A 13,619-nucleotide genomic window follows, 5' to 3' on the forward strand; every position below is an offset into this window, starting at 1 on the left:
ACCATCTAAAAAGTGGCTGCAGTACCAGGTGCTGTCGTCTCCCGTGCTGACCTCAGAACCAGTGTCTCCTTGAAAGTGCTGCTGTAGCTATGGGAGGATTTCGCGTGCTTAAAACCCCAACACAACCCAACATGCTTCTGTACGAAGCCACGTGTAGTTGGCCTCGCCAGCCGAGTTAGCTTTCACACCACATTGGATGCATTTAGATGAGGCAGGAACGGGGCACTTGGCCCTTTTAGCCGCCTGGGCTTTTCCTGTCAGCAGCACGAATGCAAAGATTCGAGATCTCTGGAGTCTTGCCCTATGCAGAATGTAACCAGGTCTCGTTCTAGCTTTGGGAAGTGTCTTAAGAAGAGTGACACTTGAGAATTCTTTTTTTGTAAAATAGTAGTTTGTTTTTATATTAATTTGCAGTTGCTTAGTCATTAAATTGTACCTACTTATGCATGATTCTGGCCCCATAATAAACTACTGGTGATTATAATCATCCTTAACACAAGTTGCATTGATGATTATGCTTAGAAATTTAATTATATCTTAATAGAAGCTTTTCTGATTCGTCTATCTGATGAACTGGCACTTAGTTGGTTTCATAATCAGTTCGCACAGCAAGATACTGAGGGAAAAGAAGAGCTGAAAGAGAGTTGGCTTGTGATTGTGCGGAGTGTGGGATAAACACTCCCGTTGCACTGCATCACTAAGGGGGGGCAGCCCCAGGAACACAGCAGAGGCAAGTGGAGGAGGGAGGAGATGCCCCTAGGTGCTCCCTGCTTGCCGTAGGGCCACCCCACCCAGAAGCCATGAACACCTCATCTCACAGTCGTCCTCTGGGAGGAGGAGAGAATTGCTCTGCAGGGAGCCTGACGTGGGACTCAATCCCAGGACCCCAGGACCATGGCCTGAGCCAAAGGCAGACACTTAACTGACTGAGCCACCCAGGCACCCCTGGGGCACTATTAATAGCTCAGTACAAAGTCCTTTGTTAGAGAAGTTGATGCTCATATAGACAAACCCTGTATTTATGTGCACAATACAGGGCTGAGCTCTCTACCCGCCTGATGATATCTGGTGAAAAAGTCTTTGGTAGACGTTGGAGGTTCTCGATGAGGGTCTAAGTGTGAAGGAGGAGACTTTGCCAACCCTACTTTCTCATTGCCATTCCCCTTTCTTCCTGTCACAGCTCCTTCCTTTCTAGTCTAATAAACAAAATCAAGACAAATCAGTCTTGGGACTCCTGGATGGCTGAGTCGGTGAAGTGTCTGCCTTCATCTCAGATCATGGTCCGGGGTCCTGGGATCGAGTCCCTCTGCGTGGAGTCTGCTTTTCCCTCTGCCAGCCGTTCCCCCTATTGTGCTCCCTCTCTCTGACAAATAAATAAAATCTTTAAAAAAAAAGAAAAAAAGATCAGCCTTATAAAATGCCATAAAAATGTGCATGTCTGCAGCTTCTGTTTTTCCTGTGCTCAAATAGGATTTTACATACATATCTACAAAATAAGAGGCTTGGATTAGATGACCTCTCAAGATCTCTTCCAGTTGCAAAATCCGTGATCTGTTTGAGGTTGAATCTAATATGTTTTTAGTATAAGATACAGAGAAATGTGTGGAACTTGAAAGCTGCGTGGCCCAGAAGCCAAACTGTTAGGGCACCTGCAATACTTCGAGGATTCTGAAGTCCAAGGTGATGTGATTCCTTGAAGCTTTTCTATATAAAAGTGTCCGTCCACAGTTGGGTCTTACACAGGTCACTAGAGCAGCGCTTGTACCAAACTGTAGGAAGCTGCGCTAAGCCCGCTGTCCCTGCGTCTTTTCTTCCTTCTCCCTAAAGTCAGTTGTTGTGTCAAGCAACAGGGAAGATGGAGCCCTCAAAGCCAGGTGCATTCATATCCTCGTAAAACTATCTGATTCCTGAGTACAGATGGGGCCTTTTCTTTGTGTTTACCCACTCTGTATTGTGACCATTTGAGCTGTGTACTTTGTTTCCTCACCACTAAAGTTTGGAATAGCTTTGTCTGCGAAAATACAGATTATTTCAATTGTGTTCCTTTCATCAGGGCCACAAAAGCTGGTGCCCACTATTAACTCTCCTGCTTGCTCCTCATTTCCGCATCCACTTCTTTGCATACACGCGGACACTCCAGCACACATGCAGGCATGCTGCCCTTTGATTCCCACTATTTCCCTGAAGTAGTGGGGATTTGTGAGATTTTCAGCAGCACGGTCATAAAATGCCTAACGGTGAGCAAAAGAGCCTGCCAATCGCCATAAAAACACAGCTCCCAGTAAAGCAGGTCATTGAAGGCAGCAGCAGATCCTGGATTCGCCTCCCTTGTCAGGAAAGCTGTCAGGTCTCAGGGTCGCACTCCATAACCTTCCTTCTTTGTGGTCAAAGGTCTGTTTTGTAGCTCAGAATAAAAACCAAATCAGAGTTAGTGGCTACGTGTATCATACAACCCCTCAGGAAGCCGAGTGAGAAACATAGGACCATAAATTCAGGTCGGATCGTGTCCCTTATTCCGTTAGGCTTCTCAATGTGGCTGTAAGTAGATCGTTGGACCTTTCTGCAGGTCAGGCTCCCATCGCATAAACTAAAGGTTAATCACACTCTTCTGGAATCTGGGGCATTAAGAAGTGGCTTCCAACCCTGTGAACTGGGCAGCTGATCACGACTTGCTGGGCGAGAAGGGGAGAGAGGTGCTGAGGAAGGGTCAGTACTTTTCCAAAGGAGCCTCATGTTGCTTACAAAGCAGAAATTTCTTTTTCTTCCTCAGACTGTTCCCCTGTCAAAACGCTGAAGTTCTGTGATGCTTGCTTTTCTTAAAGCTTAAAATAATACAGATGTTAACATTTTTTAAAGCTAGAATCTGCAAAAAAAATTAGGTGTCAAAGATCCTAATACACCTCATTCAGCGAAAGAAATCTTGGTGATTACAGTAGACGTATTCAGCATTGAAATTCCACTGCCTGAAAGTTGGCTACTCTTGATGATTAACAGCTGACAAAAATTTTATGATGTATTTTGTCACCCAGATTTTGAGAGAAAGATACAGATGTAGGTACAGGTTATAAACACCTAGACAAATGTAATTTTCAACGAAGTGTACTCTTAATCAGCAGTGAAAGGAATATGTTCCACGGCCAGCCTTCTGTTGCACAGAACAAAACCAGATTTCCCAGTGATTTTGCAGTGCCCGCAAATACGCTGTGAAGGCAGCAGCCATCAGGCTACTTAGAGGGACCGTCCTACAAATGCTCTTCCGCAGAGGGTACAACAGACCCCCACAGTTCCCACCCTGTGGAAGGTGACCGAAGACAGGACAGGACTGGAGGCAGGGAAGTGGGGAGCTCATGTAATTCTGATCTGATAAAGGACATCTTGGGGAAAACTGGCCCAGATTTTCTTACCTGATAATATTCAGCATGAACCTTCGTTCCTCTGGCCTTTCCCGACCTGTCCATTATTTAAGTCGATAGCAGATGACTCTTTTCAGATTGGTTTATTCGTGTTCTGTGTTACCAAGAATTAGCAGGGCAGCAACACTTGTATCTGCTTCCCGGTTTACCAGTTTGATAGACCATCGCGGGAGAAGTCATTTGTTTGTGTTTACCAAGTCAATGGTTCCTTCTCTGGGACCTAATGGAAAATTAATCCATTTGCTAAAGAAAAGACTTCACAAAGTAACTGAAAGATCCCACTTGTTCCCTTTGAATTCGAATTATATCCATTCAGAAGCTCCCAGTGACAGCAAGAGTATCTCATCAATTGCAAAGTCATCAAGAGAGGATTATTACTTAGCAAATAAAGGCCCCTTTTCCCAACAAAATCTTTCAAAGCAGGGAGAGGAAAGTGGGGCAGTAAAAAATAATCTGGGAAAAGGGATCCTTTGTGGTGAAGAAAATCAGAAGTTAACTTGCAGGGGATTATGATTAGCGAAGTACGAAGAATGCCTTTCTGCAGCATATTTAGCTTTCCATAAGGTGGTGTGAGTGTGATTGATTCTTCTTAAGTACGTGCTGAATAAGTAAAATTTTTACAAATCTCATTTTTCCTAAAAGTGCCACAGCATTTTTGTTTTCAAATTTACAATGAGTTAGTACACTTTTCGCTTTGAGAATATTGTAAAATTTAAAAGATTTTCTTTAGTTAAAAAATTAACATATGCTTACTATAACAAATCTAAATAATACAGAACTATATCAAGCAAAAAACCTCCTTGCCTCCTTGAAGTCCCATTCCCCTTGGTATTTGCCCTTTGCCAGCTCTCTTTTACTCTTTGATTTAAAAAAAAAAATTTTTTTTTTAAAGATTTTATTTATCCATGGGAGAGACAGAGAGAGGCAGAGACACAGGCAGAGGGAGAAGCAGGCTCCCCACAGGGAGCCCATGCAGGACTCAATCCAGGACCCTGGGATCACGCCCTGGGCCGAAGGCAGATGCTCAACCCGTCAGCCACCCAGGCCCCCCCCCCCCCCAGCTCTCTCTTATGCCAAGTATGCATGTTAGTGTTATTTGGAAGGGTTACCCAGCAATAGAGTCATAAAGACAAACCATCACAAAACTTGTTTTTTTTTTCCCCCACTTAATTCTGTGCTCTTACATGAAGAAAACTTCTTCAACATTAGTAATATTGCTGTAATTCATTCTTTTGAAGGCATCCGCCTGTGTAGATATATTGTAATTGTTTCTTTATTCTAATGACAATTTCCTGAATTTTCAGTCATGGACAATGTGGAAGTGAGCCTTTCTGTGCATTCTGGGACACTGTTATGGATTCAATAGTGTTTCCAAAGCATGAATACGCACTAGTGGAGTTGCCAGCGCTGTCAGTTTGGCTGTGAACCGCAGGAAAGGTCTTGTCCCTGTCATGTCTTATAAGGCTGAACCTTGTTCTTTCACTTCCTGGTCTGACTGAGCCTGAAACAGTGGGTGCATATGGAAAGACAAGATCCTTATAATCCCCTTTTTGCTGGCACCAGTCTTATCTCCTAACTAAGTTTATAACCACCTAAGTGAATAACAGAAGGACTTGGCTTTTTTTAGTCCAGAAGGATCTCACTGATGGGATTTTCCAGTGAATTTAGATTGTAGGCCTCAGGCTACCACCCTTGGCAAAGCTGTTTTTTCTTCCCTCTCTCTGTGCCAATTCTGACTTCTGGCCTGAGTTGATCTCTCTCTTGTAAGACTTTGCTCTAAGCTACAAATAATGACGTTCTAAATTCTCCCAACCACTTCCTTTATAGCTCCAACTGCCACCAAAATGACCAGTGGCCTCCAGTAACCAGGACCATGTTTCATATTGTGTTATTAGAGCATAACACTGGGGAGGCCATGGAGAGAGAGGCTGACCGGTGCTGGGGTGGGGCGGGGGGCACACCCAAATGAGCTGAGTCTCCCCGGCCCCTAGCTTCCCTCCCCCAACACTCAGAACCCCCGCCCCCCGCCCTTGGGGGCAGATGTGACTCCAGACACTTCCTCCTGGGCAATAGTAGCACAGTCCTCTTGGCTTTGGAGTCTCAGGCATTGGGACATACACTCTGCTGTCCCTCAGACTGCCAGCCCCTTAAATGTTCACAGTCTGGTAGGTAAGGATGGTATCATTTTGCTGAGACATGTTTGTTTGCCATTTGTGTTTATTCTGTGAAATGCCTACTCATACCCAGTGCCCTTTTTTCGTAATGTCATATTTTTTTCCTTGCAAGGCCTCTTGATACACCAGTCTGTTATTTGAGTTACAGATGGTTTTGTTTGTTCTGTCCTTTGGCTTTTGAACACCTTTCAAGTTATAAAAGGTCAGGTGTTTGCTTGAATCTGAATCTGAATCTATCAGTCTTTATTTTCTGGTCTTCTGAGGAGTGTGGTTGGTGGTCAGTAACCATTGGAAAAAACCAAAGGCTGTTCTAAATCTTTTGAGAGTTCCTGAAGCACATTAATCTTAAAAAGATTGTCATCCAAAACCCTGATCTTCCCATAGACCCTCATGCATTCAGCCTGTGTTCTCTGCACGCCCACCAAGTGCAGGTGTGGGGGGCTCCAGGGGTCCTGACACTGAGGAGGGCAGGCAAGGTCCTACCCTTAAGCCACTGTGTAAAGTGAGGCAGGGCGAGGGGGGCTTGAAAGGAATCTCCAATTCCTGTGCTGCCCATAGGTTTCATTGTGAAAGTGTGGCTGATACTTAGTACATGTGCCAAAAAGAACTCGAGACAGGTTTGAAGAAACCGTGACAGTGGTTTCTGCTGGAGTAAGAGCAGCAGTATGGGTACATGACAGCACCAATAGCTCCCCAGAGCATGCTTAGCTGCCTCAGTTTCCCCCAGCACCCTGGGAAGAATTACGAGGGAAAGTGAAAAGAGAAGTTAGCCTGTATCGCCACCAAAAAATTCTGTTTAGAATTCTTTTCTTAAAGCCACTCCAAACAAATGCCAAAAGCCAGTTCCCGTATTTATAAGATCTCATGCTTTCCCAAAACTCAGAGTAACTTAGATTTCTATTTCTGTCAGGTGGAAAGATCTACTGTGTTTAAGTATGCATTGACAAGATGGTTTCTAAATGACATTTCCCTGTATCAAGTATGTATGTAGTGGGAAGTCTCCAGCCATTTTACTTAATAACATTCATTTTATAATGCAACATCCAAGCAACATTTGCAAATAGAGGCAGTTTTCAAAAACAAACCACTGACTTAAAGATCTTTATTGTACACTTGAACTTCTATAAATTATGTTAAACAGATGCAGTCCCTGCCCTTCTGAAGCTTATGGACCCCTGTAATCAGCTCAGACCCCAAGATGAACCATGAGCCAAAACCCTAAATTAATAACCAAGCAGCCTCTTAGCTTTATGGGCAAGTGGGAGTCAGTGCCTTTGTAGAGGTCAGCATCCACATAATGGATAAGTCACATAATTTCCAAATATGAAGGGAAGAGGAGTAACAAGTAGCACATTTATACCTAAGCCTCATTTCCAATTTCACAGTTTACTTATGTAGCTAAGGAATTACCTTTTAGTTGATGTGTTTTTAAGCTCTAAGTCAAATTAAACAAAATTGTGATTATTTTCTCTCTGATAGTGGGTAATATAAATGCAGAATTCTTTTTCTTAAAGATTTTATTTAAGATTTTATTCATGAGAGACACAGAGAGGCAGAGACATAGGCAGAGGGAGAAACAGACTCCCTGCTGAGTAGGGAGCCCGATGTGGGACTCAATCCCAGGACCCTGGAATCACAACCTGAGCCAAAGGCACACGCTTAACCACTGAGCCACCCAGGTACCCCTAAATGCAGAATTCTATATAGACATAGATGCATGCAGATAAACTCTTACTGTAGATAGTTTTCGAAATACACAGGACATACCTGCTTTTATCCCCTCTAAGTCTAATGTAACCAAATGTACATTTATAGACATTTAAATGCTAACTCCCTGTGAATGAATATTGCAGCATGGAAATAATTTAAATATGTGATTCCAGAAGGTTAATTAAATAATTATTCTATAACTATTAAAGGATGTTATTAAACTATTAAAAAGGGGCTTCCATTTCCTGGTCTGGCCTCTAAGGAAATAACTACTCTGCCCTAACAACAAGGAAAGGAGATAAACAAACTGAAAAATCAACAACTCTTCTTAGATCTGTCAGGAAAATGAGGTCATGGGGCAGAACATTGCCCCCAACATTAGAGAGACTGGCAGCCTAGAAAATAACAACTCAGCAGAGCAGAAACTCCAGGGCAATCAGTACTGGGGTAGGAGAACCAAAACTATAATTGATGGATCCTGCAGGCTCCATGTAGACAAGCCTAAGAGTTAAAAACTCCAGGGAAGCCCCCACACTTCTGTGAATTCCCATCTGGGAGCTCTACTAGATCCTCTTAGTGAATATCAGGAAAGAAAATCTCCTGTGCTTCCAGGAGGGGAGGGAAAAGTGATCATTCTGAAATATGCCAGAGCATTCTGTTAACAGACCTGCCCTCAGGAGCAACTGTTTTACTAGAGTCTAACCTACAAAGGTTTTATGAGAACCTAACCAACTTGGAGGAAGATAAATACGCCAGCCCCCCTGTCTCATCTAAGGGCTGTGGTGGGACTGAGAAGTATTTGCAAAGTTCTCAGCTGGGGGCTCAAGCTCCCCAAAAGACAGACCTAATCATAAAACTGCAGAAGACATCCCCCACACCTCTGCTTCATTACTAAAAACCAACTTACAGAGTTCTATTCACCCGGCACATTATGTCTATCTGGCCTTCAATATAAAATCACCAGGCATACTGAAAGGGCAAAAAAGCCTAGTGTGAAGAGACAGAAAAAGCATTAGAACCAGACTTAGACGTGGCAGGGATGTTAGAAATAGGAGACCAGGAATTTAAAACAACTATGATTAATGCACTAAGGGATCTAATAGGAAAAAGTGGGCAGCATACAAGAATAGATGGTTAGTATAAGCTAAAAGAAAAGGAAATTCTAAGAAAAAGTCAGAAAGATATATTAGAGATATCTAATAAAACACTAAAAAAATGAATACCTTTGATGAGCTTGTTAGCAGATAGCAGACTAAATATGGCTGAAGAAATTTCTGAGCTTGATGAAATGTCAGTAGAAACTTTCAAAGCAAAAGAAGAAAAAAGACTGAGGGGGGGAAGAAGAAAAGAATCGCTAAGAACTGGGAAAACTACAAAGGTGTAACTTAATGTGCAATGGGAACACCAGCACAAGAAAGAGAAAACAGAAGAAATATTTAGAGCAATCATGATCGAATGGTTCTCCAAATTAGTGTCCGACACGCAACTACATATCCAGAAAGCTCAGAGAACACCAAGCATGATAAATGCAACAAAACAAAACACACACACACACACAACCCTATATGTAGGCATATCACATTCAAAGTGCAAAAAATCAGAAATACAGAAAAAATCTTGCAAGAGGCCAAAGTGAAAGAAGACTTAACTTCTACAGGACCAAAGATAGGAATTACATCTGACTTCTAAGCCATGCAAGCAAGGAGAGTGGAGAGAAGTGTTTAAGATATCAAGAGGAAAAACAAATCACCAACTGAGAATTCTATATCCTACAAAATTATCCTTCAGGACTGAAGGAGAAGTACTTTCTCAGACAAATCAAAGTTGAGAAAACTTTTGTCAGTAGACCTGCCTACCAAGAAATGCCAGCAGAAGCTCTTCAGAGAGTAGGAAAATTGTATAGGCCAGAAACTCGGATCTGCATAAAGAAAGGAAGAGCATTGAAGAAGGAATTAGTGACAGTAAAGTTAAAGCTTTTATTTTTCTTATTCTTAATTAATCTAGCATAACAGTTCAGAATAATAATAGCAACAATGCATCTGACATATATATGCTGTGTGTAAGTGAAATGAATGACAGGAATGATAGAAGGGACAAAAGGGAGCTATTAGGAATATTTTATTATATGGTACTCTACCCATAAAGTACTGTGGTGGTTTGCATATTGCAAAATATTGGACGACCACTTAAAAAATGTTTAAAAAAGAATTTTAATTGATATGCTCAGAAAGGAGAGAGAATAAATATAGAATATGCTCAATTAAAACCAGAAGAGGCAGAAAAAGAGTAGAAGGCAAAAACAAAGAAGGACAATGGCAAGAAAACAATAATAAATATGGTAGATATCAATCCAGCCATATCAAAAGTCACCTTATTTTTTTTTAAATTTGTTTTTGAGTAATCTCTGTACCCAATGTGGGGCTTGAACTCAATGCTGAGATCAAGAGTCATATGCCCTACTGATTAAGCCAGTCATGTACCTCACTTTAAACATTAATGATCCAAATTTGCCAATTCAAAGAGATTGTCAGAGTTGAATAAATGGCAAGACCTGACTATATGTTGTCTATAAGAAACCCATTTTACATAGAGAACACATAGAGACTAAAAGTAGAGGGGTAGAGAAAAATACACCATGCTAATGCTAATCAAAACAAAGTAGGAGTAGTTATGTTAACAGAGCACACAGTTGTCCAATATACAGTAGGACAGTTCATAATTATAAAAGAGTCAGTTTTCCAAGAAGAGATAACAATCCTTAGTGTGTATGCACCTAACAACATGGCATCAAAATATGTAAGGCAAAAACTGATACATCTGCAAGGAGAAATCGGTAGGTCCACTCTTAACACTTGGGAGACTCCAGTGCCCCTTTATCAGAAATGGACAGATCCCAAAGGCAGAAAATCAGCAAGGACGGAGTTGAACCTAACCACACTGTTAATTAACTAGTTATAATTTACTTCCATAGACTACTTCATCCAACAGCAGCAGAATTCACATTCTCCTCGGGTTCACATGGAACTTGCACCAAGAGAGACCATCTTTGTGCCTTAAGTACAATTTAAAAATGTAAAACAATACAAATCATACAGTGTTTACTCTCAGACCACAATGGAATAAAACTAGAAATCTGTAACAGAAAGATAGCTGGAAAATCCCAAAGTTCTTGGAGACCATACAACACATTTTCAAATAACACATGGGTCAGAAATAGCAATCTCAAGAGAAAATATATTTTGAACTAAATGAAAATGAGAAGCCAATTTAACTGTGGGATGCAGCAAAAGCGGTGCTTAGAGGGAAATTTATAGTCAGTGAATGTATATACAGGAAAAGAAGAAAGACTTAGTCAATAATCTAAGCTTCTGCCTTAGGAAACTAGAAAGAGTAAATTAAATCCAAAGCAATCAGAAGAAAAGAAATAAAAATTAGAGTAGAAATCAAGGCTGCAAGATACAAGGTTAATAAATAAAGACAATTGCTTTCTATATTTTGTAGGGACAAGTGGAATTTGAAATTTAAAGCGCCATACAATTAGCACCCCCCAAAATGAAATAGTTAAATATCTAACCAAATAAGTGTAAGATCTAAATGAGGAAAGACACAAAACCTGATGAATGAAATCAAAGGACTAAACAAATGTCCATGTTCATGGATAGGAAGACTTAGTATTGTCAAGATGTTAGTTCTCCCCAGGCGCCTGGGGGGCTCAGTCGGTTAAGCATCCAACTCTTGATCTCAACTCAGGTCTTGATCTCAAGGTGGTGAGTTTAAGCATAGCTCCCTGGGCATAGAGCCTACTTAAAAGAAAAAGGATGTTAGTTCTTCCCAAACTGACCTATACATTTAATACAATCCCAGTCAAAACCCCAGCAAACTATTTCGTGGATAGAGACAAACTGGTTCCGAAGTTTATACAGAGAGACAAAAGGCACGTGATGGCCAACACGGTATCGAAGGAGACAAAGTTGGAGGACTGACACGACCCTACCCAACAAATGAGAAGATGCTGCACATCCTATGTATTTAGGGAACTGCAAATTTAAACAACCATGAGATACCACCACACATCTACTGGGACGGCCAAACTCCAAAACACTGACACTTCACTGCCACCAAATGCTGGCAAATCCATGGCAGAGCAGGAGCTCTTGTTCATTGCTGGCAGGAATCCCACATAGTACCGCAGTTTTGGAGATGGTGTGGCTTCTTATTATTATTATTCTTTTTTACCCCAACTTTATTGAGATAGAATTGACATAAAAAATTGTCTAAGTTTCAGGTGCAGGCTGACATTTCAAAACTAAATAAACATGCTCTTGACCAGGAGCCCTACTCGTTGGTAGTGACCCAGTGGAGTTGGAAAGTCAGGGTCATGGATGTTTATGGCATTTCTTTATAATTGCCAAAACTTGGGAGCAGCCAAGGTGTCCTTTAGTGGGTGATGGATAAGTAAACTGTGGTACTTGCCAACAGTGGACTAGTACTTAGCGCTAAAAAGAAATGAGCAATCAAGCTGTGGAAGCACATGTAAGAACCTTAAATCCATAATTCTAAGTAAAAGAAGCTAACCTGGTGTGTAAATCCTGCTTCAGTAAACTGCTTTTACAATGGGTAAGATAAAAAATTTGGAAAGATGAATAAGAAGTTGAAACATTAGGAGATAGTACTTGGTCGTAGTGCTGGAAGTAGTTTTTCATTTCTGTTTTGAGGGTTCTTAGGTTTTCCAGACGTAATAAGATGATCACACGTTACCTGCACAGTGAGATCTTTGAAATGCAGTGAAATAAACCTGCGACTGCACCACAGCTGCATGAGGGGGGTGCGACTGTCACCCCTGCCGGTGGGAGGACACACACCCATCGCCGGCCTCCCGGCTAAGTGCCCAGGCTCTGTGTCTTCAGAACTTTCTAATTAGTTCCGCGGGGCTCTGTGTTTTTATTTCCCTTGCCAGGCTGAACAGTCCAAGGAAGAGCAGAAGCAAGGTCTGAATGCGGAGAAGCTGATGAGGCAGGTCTCCAAGGACGTGTGCCGGCTCCGGGAGCAGAGCCGGAAGGTGCCTCGGCAGGTGCAGTCCTTCAGGTGAAGCGCCCCGCCCCGCCCCACTTGGGCTTGACATTGTGTGGTCTGAGTGATGCTGGAAGTGCGTTAGCGTAGGAGACCCCGAATCCTCTCCTACTGGGGTGATGCTTCCATCTGCCCCTTCCAAGGTCACAGACACCCCCAGCGGCGCCCTGACCCATTAGCGCCTGGTCCCAAGAGCTCAGGATGCCCCTGCTCTTAGGAGCAGCTGGCACATCTCACTGAGGATGGACAGAGAGGCACAGGACGTCGGGGCTTTTGTTGTCACTCACTGAACAGACGCTCCCGGGGCCTTCCTCCTAGGATGCTCCCCGGGGGCCGGGGCGTCTGGGGCACCCGCCGCTGGCACCTGCTCCACCACCTGTGCGTCCCACCCTGTGCCCTGTGTCCCAATTTGTCACAGGAGCTTCCAAGTCAGGAGTCGGGGTGATGGGCCTTCGGTAACATCATGGTCACACTCCCTTGCCTTTTTTTTTTAAGTGTTGCCTTCATGTCTTATGGAATAGAACAGATTACGAAGGACGCAAACCACAAAGTCAGCTGTTGTTCCAGTTCCCACAATTGTGTCGCTCTCCCGTTCTTCTCCCTCTTTCCCTTAGTCTTTAGTGCTTTTCCACCTCAGCACTTGCTTCTTTTTTTTTTTTCTTTTTTTTTTTTTCTCAGCACTTGCTTCTTGACGCAGGGCTACCTCCACCATCTAGATGAACTCCTAGTTTCTCAAAGGAAGGCTGATGCATTATTATTTTTTTTTGCTTCATTTTTCTTTATCGCTACCAGCGCACCTTGCATAACATCACACATCCTCAGTAAATATGTGTTGATGGGATACTATGTACGATGTGAGGATTTTGCATGAAAGTGGATATATTACTCCTGTCTTTGGGGACTATACAATCCTAAAACCTTATTTATTTACTTATCTATTTGTTTCAATACTCTCCTAACCTCTGAAAACCATTCTCCCCAATCTTTCTTGGCTTCTCCCTTCTGGGTTGTTTCTTCTTATCCCTGTTCTGGGACGCAGGACAAATCTACCTTTACTGCACTCACGTGCCTCCTTTTCCCCTCATTTGGGGTCAAGGTATCACTCAGCAAGTGGCCATTACCTTAGCATAGTATTGATATTAAAGAATTGTCCCAGTATCATACACTGGGACTCTGAGAAGTTCCCTGAGAAGTTCCCTAGGACTTTGGACATCTTGCATCTTCTAGACGCAAGGTAGATGCAAAGTACCTG

At 42.5% G+C, this 13,619-nt stretch overlaps 1 protein-coding gene across 7 annotated transcripts in view; it reads left to right on the forward strand.

Moving 5' to 3' along the window:
- WWC2 (WW and C2 domain containing 2) overlaps nucleotides 1-13,619 on the forward strand; it is a 204,863-nt gene that overhangs the window by 188,073 nt on the left and 3,171 nt on the right. For 6 of the 7 annotated variants that reach the window (XM_072775905.1, XM_072775902.1, XM_072775903.1 and 3 more), the window contains one exon: nucleotides 12,255-12,382. In XM_072775905.1, coding sequence (XP_072632006.1) covers nucleotides 12,255-12,382 — 128 coding nt within the window. Of the gene's footprint in view, nucleotides 1-1,180; nucleotides 12,383-13,619 lie in introns of those variants that run through there. The other variant, XM_072775906.1, reaches the window with a different exon arrangement.

The sequence above is a fragment of the Canis lupus genome, chromosome 15 (genome assembly GCF_048164855.1).
Source record: "Canis lupus baileyi chromosome 15, mCanLup2.hap1, whole genome shotgun sequence".
NCBI classification, from domain to species: Eukaryota; Metazoa; Chordata; class Mammalia; order Carnivora; family Canidae; genus Canis; species Canis lupus.